This window comes from Callorhinus ursinus, unplaced genomic scaffold (assembly GCF_003265705.2).
Source record: "Callorhinus ursinus isolate GAN/ISIS: 27379988/994484 unplaced genomic scaffold, GSC_fseal_2.0 scaffold4, whole genome shotgun sequence".
NCBI lineage: Eukaryota > Metazoa > Chordata > Mammalia > Carnivora > Otariidae > Callorhinus > Callorhinus ursinus.
In genome coordinates this window covers 86,993,370-87,012,103 of record NW_027397066.1, presented here as the reverse complement: position 1 = coordinate 87,012,103, position 18,734 = coordinate 86,993,370, and the positions used below count along the sequence as shown (strand labels likewise).

At 37.5% G+C, this 18,734-nt stretch overlaps 1 protein-coding gene across 1 annotated transcript in view; it reads left to right on the top strand.

Moving 5' to 3' along the window:
* Positions 1 to 17,805, top strand: part of TBCK (TBC1 domain containing kinase) — a 245,762-nt gene extending 227,957 nt beyond the window's left edge. Inside the window, exon 26 of the mRNA XM_073892082.1 lies at positions 14,092 to 17,805. Within this exon, the coding sequence (XP_073748183.1) occupies positions 14,092 to 14,202 (111 nt within the window). The 3' untranslated portion in view covers positions 14,203 to 17,805. The remainder of the gene's footprint in view (positions 1 to 14,091) is intronic.
* The last annotated feature ends 929 nt before the right edge of the window (positions 17,806 to 18,734 follow it).

Genomic DNA, 18,734 nt, shown 5'->3' with positions numbered 1-18,734 from the left:
GCAACTCAGGCTTCGTGTGACATTTGAAATGAAAAAGATGGCAAGGTCTCATTTTTGTCTCACTGCAGAGATAATCATCTTTTTAAAACTCACATGAGAAACTGCATCTTTGATTGCTAAACCGGAATTAGATTTCTTGGGCATTGAAGGAAAACATGCCAGCATGATCTGTACAGAAAGTACCATAAAAGATACCTCTTACAAAACTGGAATGTGCTGAATTAATCTCAGAGAGCTCGTGTATAAATCTGTATATATTCAGATCAATAGGGGAAGGCAGAGATAACTCCACCATTCAAATTACAGATTAAATGAACCCAAAGAGGGAGCATTGTTATATCCTTGAGCAGATTACTCAGATTAAAGAAAATTTTGATTTTTAACATTAATCGAATACTACCTAAGGAGAAATGTATGGGTTGTTTTGATACAGCAACCTTTGTACTACCCCACTCCCAACCTAAGGTCAAACTCTCAGGTATCTCTGCTGAACAAAATACCATCATGCATACATCTCTTTCCCAGAGGTAAATTATAATGTTTAAGGAGAATATTAATAGCACTGTGGCATGTTTTAATGTGTTACTGTTTATTTTTTTTCTCCCCTGTGGGGAAAGAAGGTAGTGAGACCCAACTCTAGAGCTAGTAATGGCTGTCGGACTAGAAAATGGCCAACAACATGGACCAGAACAAAATGAAAGTTGGTGTTTCTCTACCTTTAATAAGTCCTTAAGAAAAACTGTAAATATCATATTACTGTGTTAGTCACTGAAATGCATAAGACTTTATAAATAATCACCCCATCCGGATTATATTTTGTGGTTATAAAACCACTAAAATTTCATTCCTGCCAGTGTACCACATTCAAAAGGTTATCTAAGAGAGAAATCAAAGGAATCTTTGCATTTCACTTTGTCTTGTCAACCCTTTGGAAAATATTAGGAACATCTTGTGTTTCCCTTAAAATGGTATACTCTTGGCATAAAATCAGTGCTTTCCTTTTGTTATCAAAAGAAATATTCATCTGAGAATATAAGAGCCAGTGGCAATAATAAGCCATGTGTGCTATTATTGCTATTATTTTCTCCTTTAAAACAAAACAAAACAAAATAGAAAAGAGCCAAACATATATTTCTGAATAACAGTTGATTCCGAAACTTAGACAAGAGATGATTTTTGTGGAGGTTCTATGACTGAACAGTGTGAGTGCCTGATACTTTCTACACACAGCATGTAGGAATTAAATTTACAATATGGCATCTGTTATCAACTGCAGATAATCAGATTCCTAATAGAAAAGCATGCCATTAGTTATTTTTTTAAATAAGATAGTAGTCCACTTGTGTTTATTCACCCTCCCCTGCAGGCCAGTGCTATTTGGTTTGGGGATGTTAGGTTGGAAATCAGTCTGTACTGCAGTAATGGGAGGCTTCCACACTCTCAGCCCATGGCAAGAGTGCTCAGAGGGGACCAGGTAACTCTGAAAAAACTTTGAGCCAATTCAGCATGTGTTGTCCCCATAGGAAACTTCTCTGGCTCCAGATAATATCTACCTAGTCCTTCAGATTAATATAATACTTTTACTTTTTTTTTAAGATTTTGTTTATTTATTTAATTGACAGATGAAAGAGAGAGACAGCAAGAGAGGGAACACAAGCAGGGTGACTGGGAGAGGGAGAAGCAGGCTTCCCGCCGAGCAGGGAGCCTGATGTGGGGCTCGATCCCAGGTTCCTGGGATCATGACCTGAGCTGAAAGCAGTCCCTTAACCAACTGAGCCACCCAGGCGCCCCAAGATTAATATAATACTTTTAAACCACTTTGTATGAGATCTCTTACCTGTCAGAAAATGTATTAGCCTTCTTTATAATTTTGCCTTAAGCATTTTGGTAAAGAATGGGAAGTGAATCTCTTTTATGAGTTCCAAATATGCAAGGAATTCTTTCTTGGTCTTGTTAGACCCATAAGCACTGGCTGTGGTTAAACTTGGCTTTCTTCCTGGCTTATTCTTTGCCTTCTTGTCAAATGTTTTGGTCTGTGGGTTTATATCAGATTATAAGGAAACATTTTAGATATTAATGTGGCTTGAACACACTAGACATAATATGAGGCTTACAAGTGACAGTGAAACATCTTCTGTACAGCTCTGCATTTGTTAAATGATGGAGGATAACTTATTTTAAAAGACCACCCAGCTACAACCTGCCCTGTAGAGTCCCTGTTCTCATAGCTTTTCAAAGGTTTTGTGAAGTAAAAAGCAGTGTGGGAGTTGTAGTAAAGAGAGCCTTAAAACACCTAACCAGACTTTGTTTTATAAACATCTTTACTGGATGTATTATGTGTACAAGCAGTTTTTAAAAAGACAGGGGAACTCATTTCCAATTTTCAGGAAAAACTGCGAAGTCATCATCTGAATTTTGTGATCTCTGGCACCTATATTCATGACAAGATGAAAGTTATCTTGTCTCAGTATGTGTTATTCTACGTATCCACCCTGCCCTCCACAGCCCACCATTTAATTAATTACTCCTTACCACAGGAATGTTCGTGGCTGAATAACAAACTAACCATAGTTGCCCTCCCGCTTGACCTACAGAGGTTGGAACTTGGCTATGATCCATCATAGCCCTAACTGTTTTGAATCTCAGTTTTTATTGTATACATTCTTTTCAGAGCATAGTATACTGTGTGTAATATGGCCAGTGGGGGAGACACAGTATGGGTTTACTGTTCTTGGTTGTCTAGTGTAAACATAAGTTGATAAATGATTGTTGCTAAAATTCTGGTCCCAAATATCACAGATTAAAGGAAAATGTATCACAGGGTTCATTAGAGCTCCTGATTCATGATGGTATTGGATGATGGAATTTTATCAGAAGAGGCTTATCCTCTAATATGAGTCAGTATGCTTTTTTCTATTAGAATAAGAACTGTTTTCAAAAAAAACTTTTATGTCATGTCTAAAAATGTTTTCTCCTATTTTCTTAATATCAACTTCAAAAAACATTCCACATAGCATTCCTAAGAGGGCTTGTTTGGAAGTATAAGCTGTTGTTAAACCTAATCTGTAAATCTAGAGGAAGATCCCAATTGCCATATGGATAAACACTAGATCCCAGTTGCCATATGGATAAACACTATCAACTATCATAAATTAAAAATAAATAGATTAGTATAAAGGAAAACTTCTAAACCAAGAGTCCATCATGAGTTTTAGAAAGTCTTTGAACTAATTAAAATTACCTGTAAAATGTTATACAAATGTGTCATTTTTTGAAAAAGAATAGATCCATAGCCTTCATATAATTGCTAAAAGCATATGTAACCCAGTAAACAGTAGAGTTACTAGTATACATTACTGCTCTATTATAAACAGTTCATCATAAACACTGTAAACCCTACCTTACATTCCATTTGAGGACAAATATGCTATTTAAGTTTAAATCTGTACAATTGTGACATGTTGTAAATGGCTTTCCTATTAATGGATCAATAGGGGAAAGAGGAAGAGAGGAAAGAAGGAAACTAGCTTATAGTATTTACTATGAATCAAGCACTTATACATATGATATCTACTTTAATCCTCCCAACAACACTATAAATATACTATTCAAGTGTATTATTATTACATATTTAACAGGTGAGGACACTAAGGCCAAAAAAGCTAAGTGACCTACCCAAGATTCCATAGCTAACCAGTGGCAGAACCCTGACTCAAACTCTATGCTAACTACAAAGTTCCTATACTTTTCTCCATACCACCCAGTCTGTATGAATGAAATAGTGAATTATCTCACATTCTTGACTAGTGACAACAAATTATATAGAAAATTATTATTTGTGTTATCACCCTGCTAGCTAGGTCTGGAATTCTCTCATCTCTCCAACCCACCTGTCTTAACTCGGATCACCAGTACCTCATGCCTGACTTACCACAACTTCCAGTGTCCCTGCCTGCAATCCCTTTCCCCCCCAGTTTTACCCCATAATTAAGGTGAGCTTTTTGAAATATAAATCAGATCATTGTCAAAATGCCTCTGTGACTTTCTGTGCCTTCAAAATAAAATTCAAATCCTACTCACCATCTATAAGGCCCTTCATGATCCAAACTCTGCTTTGTTTTCCAAGTTCATCCCTCACTGCTCTTCCCTCAGCCTCTTAGATTCCAGTCACAATTAACTACTTGTAGTTCCTATATACTGTCTTTTTGTACTTCTCTCTATTTGGAGCATTCTTCCCACTTCTGTTCACCTGGGTAATTCCCATGTGTCTTAAAACACTGTTTATATAAGGAATTCTTTCTTAACTCATCAAGTCTAGGACTAAGTACCTTTCCCAAGTGCTCATAAAATATCTTTTAGTTTTATAATGACATTGGGACCACTAACATATATAGAATTTCTGTGTGCATTAGATAAAAACCCATCCTTCCTTTAGTGGGACACAGCACCGTGTAAGGGCACAAAGTCTGGAAAGGAGAGGATGGACTACATTTCATGCTCCACTTACCCCTTTTTCAGGTTCTCTTATGCAATGCACAATTTGAACAACCATAAATCATGGCTCATATAGCATTTATCAAATGTATTTTAATTGCCTCTTCACTTCTCTGCATCTCCAACTAAACTCCAAGCTCATTGAGGACGAGGATTATATTATATTCATTGTTGTACCCCTGGCTCCTGGCATCATGCCTTTGAAGTAGAAAGCACTCAATAAATTATTTGATGTTTGAATTAATGACTAAGTTAATGAATGAACACATGAAAAATAATAGTTTGCTGTAGACTTCAGATTTGCAGAAATTAGTGAAAAGAGGAAGGCAAAAGAAAAAATACTAATAGCCACTAGTTTAATTCATGACAACAAACATTAGTGCTTACATAATGGAAACTATTATGAGGAAACAGAAAGGAGAAAGACAAAGTCCCTTGCCCTCAAAAAACTTACAATCTAGTTAGGAAGATACAACCAATTAAAACTCAAAGCAGAATATAATATGTGCTGTGTGAAATTTATAATTAAAGTTCTAGAAAATCAATAAGAGGGCGCCTGGGTGGCTCGGATGGTTGGGCGTCTGCCTTCGGCTCAGGTCGTGATCCCGGAGTCCTGGGATTGAGTCCCGCATCGGGCTCCCTGCTCCTTGGGAGCCTGCTTCTCCCTCTGCCTCTCTCTCTCTCTCTGTCTCTCATGAATAAATAAATAAAATCTTTAAAAAAATAAAATGTTTAGAAAATCGATAAGAAGAAAGAAATTTCTTCCAGTTAAATGAAGAGCCCCCAAAGCTTCATGGGAGAAGATGATAACAGACCTTGAAATTATGAGTAGAATTTCAGTAAGGAAATGTATTGGGAGGAGAGCCATAGTCAGGAAGGAACATTCCAGGCAAAGGAAATAGCACATGCTGATTGGAAAACACAGAGCTTCTTTGAAGAGCATTTTAGCTACAGACAAGCTGGAAAGCGAGGAGAAGAGTCTGGAAATAGATGGCCTTGAATGCTATACTGAGGAGTTTACAGTAGCAGTGGGGCACTATTAAAGGTTTTAAAAAGGAAAGTGATACTAACAGCTGCATTTTAGAAAGTCATTGGCAAAATACTTTTAGTGTCTTCCCTCTCCTTTGCCCTTGATCCCAATAAAATAGAAATTTTTAAACACCAAAAACCAGAGACCAGTTAAAGAATTTCACTCCCTATATTTCCAGGCTGTTCCAATGCTAGGTTCTTCCCAGATTCTACCTTTATGCTGATCTTATCTCAAGCTTGCAATCTCCCGCTGTCTAAATAGTTTCTAAGCCCCCATTTAGCAAAGCTCTCATGGCTGTGGAGAAAAGGAAACAGGAGTTTGTCTGAGACTGATAGCCAAAGCCCTGCAACTTTCAAAAGGACATTGGGGAAATGGCCTTACTGCTTTTATTACGTGATTCAAGGCATCTGGTAACATTCTGTCACTATCTTCTCTTACTTTATGCAGGACACTAAGAGACAATCTTCTCATTAATCTTTAATTTATATATAAATAAATGCATGTACTTATATAAAGAATGAGCAAGCATAAATCTAAAATGAAGAATTTCTTTTGTCCTTAAAATGCAAAGAAATTTTAGACTTAATATTATCAAAATGAAATTTTCAGTAAGGACTTTTGGGTACTTTATGTTGTCCTTCCTGACTATAGAGAAGCAAGCTGTTCCTTGGAAAGGATCCACAGATCTTGAGTCACCTTGCCTAAGGGTAATCCCCCTTAGGAAGGAAAAAGTCTCTACACAACAGTGTTAGGGGTCTCAAGATTTCCTGAGGGCCTCCATATTCCTCTGTGTAGGCAGCAGAGTGCCAGGCAAATGGAAAAGGAAAAACTAAAAGCACAAGAACCATTTAGGAACTAATTCAAGAGTAATTAGGATCTAAAATGGAGTAGGAGCAGAGGAATGGAAAAGAAGGAATGAATCCAAGACAGTCACAGAGAGAACTGTAATAGCTTTGTGCCTAAATGAACATGGAGCCAAAGTCAAAAGTCAAAAATATACCTTGGCTAATGGAATTTAAATTAAAAAAAAAAAAAGTCAAAGATAACCTTAAAATTTCCAGATTGGGTTTTTGGAGAGGTTGCTGATACCTTTAGGAAAGTAGATTTGGGGGGGCACCTGGGTGGCCCAGTCGTTAAGTGTCTGCCTTCGGCTCAGGTCATGATCCCAGGGTCCTGGTATCGAGCCCCGCATCGGGCTCCCTGCTCCGCGGGAAGCCTGCTTCTCCCTCTCCCACTCCCCCTGCTTGTGTTCCCTCTCTCGCTGTGTCTCTCTCTGTCAAATAAATAAATAAAATCTTTTTTAAAAAAAAGGGGAAAGTAGATTTGGAGGGACTGTGATGAACTTTGGACACACTGAGTTTGAAGTGCTAATGTGACATGAGTATAAAAACATCAATTAAGGATTTAGAGGTTCAGACTAGAATTCAGAGAGTTAAAGCAAAATGTGTATACACATAGAATCCTTCCACTTATGAAGTAAGCACTTAGTATTGTACAATACAGAAAAAAAGTAGGGTTTTCTTTCTTATAATTAAATTTAATAGCTTATAAATGCATTATTCCAGAATGGAAGACAAATTCCAGGTGATGGGATCAACAACAGATTGCCAAATAACCATTAAAATATATAACTTAAATTTGTTTCAGGAACTTGTAAAAATCCATTGTCTCCATTATAAACTAGCTATAAATTTTTTTTTAAAAGTTGCTTTAGTGCACGTGATTGGTAGAGGAAATCAACAAAGAAAACAAGAGATCAAAGGAAAATGGAAGAGGAAGGAAGGAAAACACCATTTTGACATGTAAGGGGGGAAAATCTTTTACTGGGATTTCAACAAAACAAATAATGAAATAGAAGTTGCACTGACTTATAGTATGCTGAGATATCATGGGCCTTCAGAAAATTTTTTTAAAAGATTTGTTTATTTATTTTAGACAGAGAAAGAGCACAAGCAGGGGGAGGGGCAAAGGGAGAGGGAGAGAGAGAGAGAATCTCAAGCAGACCACCGGCTAAGCACAGAGCCCAACACGGGGCTTTATCTCACTGCCCTGAGATCATGACCTGAGCTAAGAGTTTTGAAAAGAGGAAAGTATAATCAAATGTGTCAGATGATGCTGATGGGTCAAGTTAGATTCAAAGTGAGTCTTAAAAATTGGTTAGCAGTGTGACAAAGTGGAGATTATTGCTGACCTTTTTAAGAGTATTTTAGGGGAGTGATGGAGACAAAAGTCTGATTGGAGTAGATGCAAGAGAGAATAGGCTTTCTGCAAAGAAATGAAGAGATAGAACAAATATATAGATTACAGGAGACTTAAAAGCCATCCTTCAGTCACAATGTGTGAACCTTGTTTGGATCCTGATGCAAAGAAACAGATTGTAAATATAGGTAAGTGGGTGACAGATGGATAGATGGATGGATGAATGGATGAAAAGATGACATTTATGAAGTAATTGGAAATTTGAACACTTACTAAATAATTAAAGGATTGTTAATATTTTCTAGGTGTGATAATGATACTGTGGTTATATTTTTTAAGGATTTTTATTTCAAAGATACATATTTATGTACTAAATGATATATGAGATTTACATCAAAATAATGGATGTGGTCAAGAGAAGTGGGTGGAAGGAACAAATGAAATTGTCTGAGTTGTAATTATTGAAACTGGGTTTTGGGTACCTATGGGCTCATTATACCATTCTTGTCTATTTTTATATATATTTTTGACATTTTTCTTAATAAAAAAGGTAAAGAGAGAGAGAATGGGAAGAGATGAGATGGAGACAAACTATAGAGGCAAGAGAAAATTAAAACAAGAAAACTACAACTATTTAGGAAAAAACTACAATTATTTATATATCCCCTTATATAACACAAACTATTAAAAATGTTTTTTTAAGATACAATCTTTACACTACCAAATTTCCTAGTCTCAGAGACTAATGTACAACACAGTATGGATTGTGAATATCCCAGATACCATTAAGATAGCTATCCTTAAAAAATAAACATGGATTTAAGAAATTTAATTAATTTGATAAATCCTAGACCATATAATGATTGTTTATGTACATGTTCCCATTTTTTTCTTATTGCGTAACTAACCATTTTACAGTATATAACATTCTATATTAATACCCTGGAATTAACGGTTCTGCTCCTTACCTGTCACCAGTGCCTATGGTAAGGTGTAAAATGATTGTTGACATTACGTTCACCTTCTTGGTTTTGCCGTGCTGCAGACTTTACTTCTGTGAGTCAAATAAGAGTGTAAGGTAGCCACTGCCTAATTGTTATTAGATGTTATTACTGTGAAAACCAGTTTTACACCTTACGAAGTATTGGATACATACTTAGAAATGGGTTTGCTTGATCATATGGTAGTTCTATTTTTAGTTTTTTAAGGAACCTCCACACTGTTTTCCATACGGCCAAACCAATATACATTCCTACTAAAAGCACACAAGAGTTTCCTTAGTAGTTTATTTAAGAAAGTAAACTTCTGTAGTACTTTTAAGAAAATAAACGTTTATGTGTTAATTATAAAATATCTAAATACAGAAGTCTAGCAGAAGGCAGAGCACTTATCTCAGTTACAGAAGGAACATAACAAGGATTGAAACAAAAATGACATTTCAAAGTTATACTGGACCATATAATCAAGGGAAAAGATCAGTGGCATGTTAGATAAATCATTCCTACCTTTTCCTAGTACTCCTTGTCATAGCTTTCATGTTTCTAACTGGGAGCACTGAGATGACCCCTTCAAATGATCAAGACCTCAAAATTTATTAATGACCTGAGAATTTCTTAAATAATCAGGACAAGACAGCACTTGGGCTATTTTTAACCCAAGGCCACACTGTACTCTAGATGTAGAAATCATCCCATATTCTGTTTCTCATCTTATCTCATCTCGCACTGAGTTGAGTTGTCCAGCCAAACTTAGAAATAGGTGCATAATTTGTGTGAAGTATCAGTCCAGCCCCAACCACACAGTGCCAGAAATGTTAAATGGACCCCATATTTTCAGAATCGCAGCGGTCAAGAGGGTACATAGGACTAATACGGCATCAGCCTCACATCCATAAAACCAAGAAAACGAAATTACTACAGCTATGCATTACAGAATAATTTGCCAGTTCCCTTATTCAGTTCTATGTCCAACCAAAAGTAATATTTCCATATCCCAAATTTAGGGAGGGAAAGGAATGGACAAATAAAACGGAAGAGAGAAGAGGACCTCCATTTGAACTTCACCAGAGTGTTAGTCAATTAATGGCAATTGTCCAGTTCCCAATACAAACTTTAAGCTCACAAGGCCAAAGATTCCCATCAAGAAAGTTAATTGTCCTGCAATGTGCTCCTTTCAGAATATTGCAGAAGCCAAATTTTCTTAGCTGCCTGTGGGTTCTACCCAAGCCTGTGACCTAGGACACCCGGTGAGAAAAAACGTGGTCCTGTTCTCTGCTTCTCTTAAATCTTACCCATATATCCCTTTCCTCCACACATTCTCCTCCTATCATAGATCTTGACTTCCACTGGACAAACGTGCCAGCCTCTTGGTCCAAGCTAAGATGAAAGAGAAAACAAAATGGAGTGCCACCCACAAGAGCCTGCCACTTTCAGACAGTGCCTACCTAAGCCCTAGAAATGAAAAGCACCACCAGATTCTACTAACCAGAGGAATGACAAAAATGCAAGAGCTTTGCCTTTCCCAAGTGAAAGTACTTCCCACAAGAAATGCAGCTGCCCCTGTCATCTTGAGTCCCCAAATCCTATCCCAGCAAATACCAGATCCTGCCAGCTCCACATGAGATGTTGACCTATAGATCTCAGCTGGTTGTGCAGTTGGAAGAACCCCATTCTCTCCATGTGGGATTTGGTCTCATAAATTCCAGCCCTACAAACATGACAGCCTTTTTAGTGCAAAGTGACTTGCTCTCCCCACAGAACTATACCTATTAAAATTGCAGTTTGAGATCGCAGACAAACCTGACCAACAAATGAATCCCATTATCTAGTAAAATTATTCTCAATGCTGGGTACACAATAGAATCACCTAGGAGCCTTCAAAACAAACAAGCAAATAAAAAAAACCCGATGTGGGAGCTATATCCCCCCAAAATTCTACTTATTACTGATCTCCAGTGGGTCTGGGTATCACTGTTTAATAAAAGCACCCAGATGAGTCTGACGGCTCCATAACCACTGGTCCAATATGACATCCTGCCACTTCTGCCAAGGATATTGCTCAGTGAGTCTAGGTTTGTGATTTCTGTTTGATGTCAGGCCTCTCCCAAAGCTGCAGTTGCAGGCTACTCTAGATCCTTAATCACCAAAGTCCAGTACCCTGTATGTTAACACCCTAAAGCTGCCAAAGCCAGATGAAGAGTAAAAGATGGGTGAAACCCTGAACTCTACATGCCTGGTTCTCCTCTGTTCCACCACCTGTCTTCTCCGTGAGCGACGTGCTTTGTTCACACAGTGGAAACCACCCCTGGACATTCACAGCCCTTTCCTTCCTCCCTAACCCGTCAGACTATACCCACAGAGAACAGCATCCAATCCACAATTGTGGCCATCACATCTGGCTTCCCATTCCCTTCAGGCATCAATAAAAGAGGGATGGGGAGGGGGGAACATCTCCCTTAAGCCCTGTTAAATTCAGAGGTACCCCAAACTTCTACTTGTGTAATCACCCTACTACTTGATGTTGTTTGTCACTATCTCCTCCACTGATCTATAAGCACTGCAAAAACTGCAACAGTGCCTGGTACTCAGTAGGTGCTCACTAAAATGTTTGATGGATGAATGAATGAATGAAGAGGAACCGCTGCCATGGTAGGAGTGGAAAAGATGCAGTCATGCCTTCACTGTTAGGCCCACCATTTAACACGGGTAATTGCAGCCACAAGCAGAGCAGAACTCACAATCCTAACCTGAAAACTCAACGTTGGCACTTTTTCTTTACTTAAGCACAGCCTTGCTTTTCAAGGCACCAAAACATTTGCTATCTCCTTGTATTCTGCTTCTACTTTTCTTAGACCTCCCACACAGCAACATCCTAATTGTTCCAAAGTGCTCTGTTCTGTCTGCTTTGCCTTTACCATTTCCAGCTCAACAGCAGCCTAGTTGTCATGTCCCTCCTTAAAATAACCATGGGAACTCTTTCTAGCTCTACAGTGTAGTTTCAGAGAGATTAAGTTAAATGTACAGTAGTAAGTCCTTCCTTTCTTGCTTTCTGACTTCCACAGTGTTTTGAAAGTACTGAATGCTAAGACTGCTTATCCACAAGATTTTTTTCAATAATGGTATGTTTATCTCAGAGTTCCAGCTTACATGTTAATTGTATTGCTACATGTGGGAGAATGAAGCAAAGATGTTTCGGTAATCATATGGTACCAGGGACTGTGCTGCCTGCACTTGACTCAGAGCAGATGAATCTAGCACCTCTGCTCTTATGGACCGAGAAATAAGCAAGAACAGCATGAAGACCAGCTCACAGTAGCAGTCTAGCTCACTTGATATCTTTTGAAATACAGATGCACTGTTTTTCTTCAGTATTAATTACTATTAAAGATACTTTCAGGTGGCTAAAAGAGTATAGGATCTGAAATGTTAATAGCCATTGAATCTATTGAAGCACTGCAGGGAATGATGGAAAAAATCAGTGGCATCAGCAGTATTAAGATCCATTTCTGTGAGTAGTTTTGAAGATTGTTAAAGCAATATCTATTCCACCTACTTACTGATACCTCTATCTTGTTGGCTGTAGGTGGTATGTTTCAAAATATTGTACTCGGGAAAAAAAAAATATTGTACTCGGACTACCTGCTGTAGAATCATCTAGTGGTGTTTGTTTAAAACAACCACCACCACCACAACAAAAACACATTCTTGAGCCCCAGATCAATAAAGCAGAATCTTTGGGGTTGAGGCCTTGAACTTATCCTGACCAAAACATTCAGCCTTTGGACCATAAAGTCTAGATTGCTTGCTTGAGACTTCCCCAACTGTTAAGCTTCAAATACTCCCAATAGCACTGTCAGCAGGTATTCTTTTTTCTTGAGGGATCTGAGGTCAGGTTATGACAAAGTAATTGAAAAGAACGTGAAGGCATAAGTACTCAAGGAGGAAGAAGAGAATACCACCAAGGGGAGGGAATGGAAATAGAAAGCCAGAGTCCAAGACAGTCCTTCTTTCCTTCATCCTTTGCCCGGGTTATATGTCCTATGTCTTGGTGTAGTTCAGTCCAACAAGCATATATTGAGCCCCTGCCATGTGCCAGGCACTAGGGATAAAAAGAAACAGAACAGGTTCACTGTCCTAGGGGAGTTTACAGTTTGGTAGAGGAAGCAGGCTCTTAAATGAGCAATTTAAATAAACACACTAGGCAAAAGACAGAGATTTGCCCAAGGAACTTTAGGGGCTAAGAAGAGGGGTTTGTAATGGAGACTTAGCATGTAGAGAAGAAATTGCCTGAGTGGGGAAATAAGTAGAAATTAGGCAGGTGGGGGTAGGTGGGGGGCTTTTGAGGAGGAACTAAAGGGAATCCAGGAGCTGGTGGGAAATGGTGCATGTTCCCAACAAAGGGCAACCTGCACAACCAAAATGCTCTGAATCCTAAAGTGATCTCATTTCTATCGGGATTGACAAGCAGCTCAGGACTGCTTTATCATAAGGTCAAAGGAATGGAGAAAGATAACCAGTGATCCTGGATAGGCAGACATGGGCCAAGTCAGAAGGTGTATGTATGTCTTGTTAACTTTTCAAAGTCCTATTTTGCTAGCCATCTAGAAGACCTCTTAGATCAATCCTTCAAATTCATTCCAAGTTTATGGTCTCAAACTGTTGATTGAAGTTGCTCCAGAAACACGTTACAAGTTTATGGGCCCTCTCTGGGACATTATACAAGAATTGAAATAACTAATAAATAGACAGAAATATCAAAAATTATTCAGTATAGGGGCGCCTGGGGGGCTCAGTTGGTTGGGCATCTGCCTTCAGCCCCGGTCATGATCCTGGAGTCCTGGAATCGAGCCCTGCATCGGGTTCCCTGCCCAGGGGAGAGCCTGCTTCTCCCTCTCCCTCTGCTGCTCCCCCTGCTTATGCTCTCTCTCTGTCAAATAAATAAAATCTTTAAAACAAAAGTTGTTCAATATAGATTTGAGAATGTTTTAACTATCACTGGAAGGATACATGAAAAACAGTAATATTAATGACCTCTGGAGAGGGAAACTGAGAAGAGAGGTAGGAGGAATTTATATCTCATGGTATACCTTTTGTACTATTTGAATAATTACCATGTATATTTATTGCCTATTCCAACAAGTTTAAAAGAGAAGTAAAGAGACACATTTATTTCATAGCGTAAAGAAGCTGTCAACATGTTAAATGGTGATTTGATTTATATTGAAAACCCAGTTAATGATTCATTGATACAACAGTGACAGTAATAGTATTATTAAAGTAGTTTTGTCCTTCACAGCTTGGGGAAAAAATGGGTTTGTAGAAATAGATTTTGTATATCTTCTATAAATTTGGCCTTTTTTATCTTTTCAGTTTGCAGCTCATCTTGTGAAGATGAAATATCCAAGAATCTGCATTCTAGACGGTGGCATTAATAAGATCAAGCCAACAGGTCTCCTCACCGTCCCATCTCCTCAAATATGAAGAACCAAGACTGTGACTGTGCCTGTGAAAAGGATAGAGTGATATCAGCCCCCAACAGCCCACCTCTTCACAGCCTCACCACTCTGAGACAGAGCTAGACTTCCAGATTGTTGCATTTTCATAAAGTTTTGTCATGAAACATTTTTTTTAATCTCATAACCCACATGTTCAACCATCCAGGCAACAAACTTGACTGTACATGTATTGCTGAAAGAATTTCCTTAACAGTGAAATCCGATCATGTATTTTTACCACAGTGCAACACAAAGCCAGAGGAATTCAGCTGACAAGGCAGATTTAGCATTATCAAGAAATCTCAGTTGCACTGAAAAAGCTGTCTCCCATTGCACCGAACAGACAGTCCTAACAAAGGTATTATTTAGAAACATAGACTGAATGGGGGTTGAAATCATCTTTCTATGATAGTGAAAATCAAAAAGCTATTCTCAATGTATTCCTTGTAAGTAAAAGCTATATTTGGCAATTCATTTTGGCCCAGACAGATCATGTGCGTGCGTGCGTGCGTGCGTGTGTATGTGTGTGTGGTTTGTTTAGGAGAAGAATTTAGCCCACTGAAAAAAGTAATAAATAATTTACTTCCAGAAAAATGAAGTCAGAAACCATTCACATTAGATAGAACATTTGTTCAGCTCCTATGTCAGAGAAACCCAAAATAAGACTGACTTAAACAAACTAGAACTGTATTTCTCACATAAAAGTCTGCATAATGAGTCTAGGGCTAGTATACTGATTTCATAATCATTAAGAACTGAGGTATCTTCGCATTGTTTTACCACCCTCAATACATGGTTTCTATCTCATGGATCAAGATGGCTGCTCAGCTCATACCATCATATATGCCATTTGGAAGGAAGGGAATGAAGGAGGAGGGAGGTGTTGGGGGGAAGGAAAGAAATCGGGAATGGAACAAATAAGAAAGAGAAGGAAGAGAATGCTCTTTCTCTTTAAGGGCACAAACCAGAAGTTGCACATATTATTTCTGCTTATATAACATCAGCCAGAACTTAGACATGTGGCTACACCTAGTTATAAGGGAAACTGGGAATATAATCTTTGGCTGGGAGGTCATTTACCCAGGTAAAAAATTGTATTATTATTTTTTAAAGTTTTAATTATTTAAAAACTTCATTAAACATTATTAAAATTTATTACTGTGTGGGAAGAGGAGAACACATATTGAAGGATAACCAGCAACCTCTGCCACATTATTCTAAAAATTAAGTACTCTACTTCACTGAATCTCACACATACCACAATTTTATGAACCATAAAGAAAAAAAATGCAACCAAATCAACTGGAAACACCATCAATTATAAGATGCATTCCCATTTCAGAAATGTGAAAAAATACGTATCTTAGAATTATTGAATTATAGTTCCTTTCTTGACTTAAATTTTAACTAAACAGTGTTGTTGTTTTTCCTCTTTAACTTATATTCCTCTTCAGTGTTAGGAACAACAACTACGTTGTTGTTTTTCCTCTTTAACTTATATTCCTCTTCAGTGTAGAACATTTCCATAAGAGCTTCAATTCAACTCTCTGGCTCTGGTTTTATTGTTGCTATTTGTTTTGTTTTGTTTTTTACATCTACTTTTTTATTGAGATACAATTTACATACCATAAAATTCATCCTTTTAAAACATACAATTCAGTGGTTTTTAGTATATTCAGAATCATCATCACTACTGTCTAATTCCAGAACATTTTTATTCTCCAAAAAAGAATCCTGTAACTATTAGCAGTCATTCCCCATTAATCCCTCACAAGGTCTTTGATTTAATGTTTATGTATGACATGGGATATGTATCCAACCTCATTCTTGCATGTGGATTGCAAGTTGTCCCAGAGGCTGTGACATTTTATTTGTTTTGCTTTAATTGAATTGTATTTAGTCATTCACCAAATATGTTTTAAATACCTATTAGATGTAAGACATTGACATAACTAGTGATTATATCATTCTGTGACCCCTACATCATATACAAAGAAAAAATGTTTGAGAATAATAAAATTTTACCACCGTTTTCCTAATAGTATTTTGAGGTCATCATGTGCCATGGTAAGAGAAATATTATTAAGTCCTCCTGTCCTTTCCTGCAACCTTTGGTGACTTATCTGACTTCATAGTCCTAACGTGGTACTGATGATCACTTGGAAGGAGTGGTTCCAAGTTCTAAGTTTGAAAGTTTGAAAGCAGAGAAGGATGAGGGGTGGGGATATGATTTGAATGAATTGGTAGGGCAGTAGGGGAAGATGAAGACCTGGGTACTGAGGAGAGCTGTGTGAGAAGGGTATTGAGGAGAGCTGTGTGAGAAGATAATAGTAGCCAACCAATCACAATTTTGCATTTGATCTTTCTTAAAACTTGATACATTTAGGCTTACTTTTTTAAATGAGTTTTTTAACCATTCAAATTATGATTATTTAATATTCTCAACAGTAAAATAAGAAAGAACACACAATCACTGCCATGTTTACATTCTGGACATGATATTTGGTGGCAGATAGTTTCAACAAAGTTGACATCAACAACTATTTGTTGCCCTGAACTTACATGACCCATGACTATAGAAGTCCTTGGGACTATATCATTGACTCCTACATTATCACTATCAGCACTATTTGTTTCTGGCATCAGCAGTCTCTTTCCCTCTGTCTGGAATGTCCATACTACCACCACCAGCCCCACAGATACACACACACACACACACACACACACACACACACACACACACACACACACAAATCCTTTAAACTCCACCAGTAACATCTCCAGTCATCTCAGTCTTTCCCATGCTGCATGAAAAGCCTCAACTACCAAAGCATTCCATTCATACTTCTAATAATAGACTTACTACATCATTTGGCAATTATCTGTTCACATTTGGGACCCATATTAAAATATGAGACCCTTGAGATCAAAGACCATAATTTATACTTCTTTTTGTATTCAACAACCTACTACACTGGAGATGCTTGTCAAGTGCAAAATTGAATTGGATCTCTAAGGGATTTTAGAATCTATATGGATAGAAAAAAAACAGGTCATTTTTTCAAATGCCAACTTATCTGGTACCTGGTGATATATAAATAAATCGAAATTGTAATTCACTGAAGAAAATATCTCTAATGTTCTACGTAGCTCTAAAATTCTATAGTTCGATAAGTTGGAACAAATAACTTCCAACAACACAGTAAACTAAGCTAGTTGCATTCCCTTTCCAAAGCATAAAAATGCTAATTGAAAAGAATATTAAAAATGTCTTCATACTTAACCAAGTTTGAAGGAAATAAACAAATTCCTTGATGTCACATCTGAAGAGGAACTGAAACACTGTCAGGCACATGGGCTATCAGCTATCAGTACAGCCCCTGGGAACTGTGGTTTTAACATAGGGTTAAAAGACACACATGAGCATTATTAGGATTATTAGGATAGTGGCACTAATAATTTGGAAGTATTAAATTATTTTACCATTCCCACAATTCTTTGTCCTAAAGATTAAATTGCTTTTGAAATCATTTACTTGAAATAATATATTTTTGAATAAAATGCCTGTCTCTGCAAAAAAAAAAAAAAAGACACAGCCTTGGCCTTCTGGTAGGGAGTTCGTATCAACTACTTTACACAGTGACAGTCTCAAAGAACTCTTTGCTCCATGAAGTGACTAGAAATAACCCCACCAAATCAAGGAGGGTACAGGGGAGATTGTCCTGGTGTTCTGAGTAAAGAAAGACAAATCTGTTGTAGACAGATGGAGGTGTTCAATGGAAATGCTGTAATAAGTCCCCAAATTAGAACAGGTTTTAAGGCATGTGTTCATCTGACTATTTAAAAATGAGAACAATAAATTAAATCAAACTTTTGGAAAACATAGATGGTGCCAGATCTTTGATTCCTTTTCCAAATAGTTACATAAAAATACAGCGGACCCTTGAACAACACAAGGGTTAGAGGCACCAACCCCTACACGGTCAAAAATCCTTTTACAACTTTTGCCTGCCTACTGTTGACCATAAGCCTGACCAATAACAGTCAAGTAACACGTATTTTGTCTATTATTATCAAGTAACACGTATTTTGTCTATGTATTAAATTCTGCATTCTTACAATAGAGTAAGCGAGCAAAAAGAAAACGTTAAGGAAATCATGAGGAAGAGAAAATACATTTATAGTACTGTACTGTATTTATTGAAAAAGATCCACATGTCAGTGGACCTGCACAGTTCAAACCTGTGTTGTTCAAGGGTCAATTGTACTTCTTGATAGATTAATATCAAAAGTATGGTACAGCCTCTCTAAAAGATCTTATGCAGTAGTGTCATCTGGTAAAACCCACTCTCACTGCTGTGAGTGCTATAGAGTTGGTGGATGTTGGGCTGTAGCAGAGTCACAAACCATCCGCTCATGGGTATACGTGATGGCTCCATATACGCCTACTGTTAACCAAATAATTCACTTTCCTTGGTAAACATTCATGAAGCCAAAGAGTGGAAACAAAACAAGAAT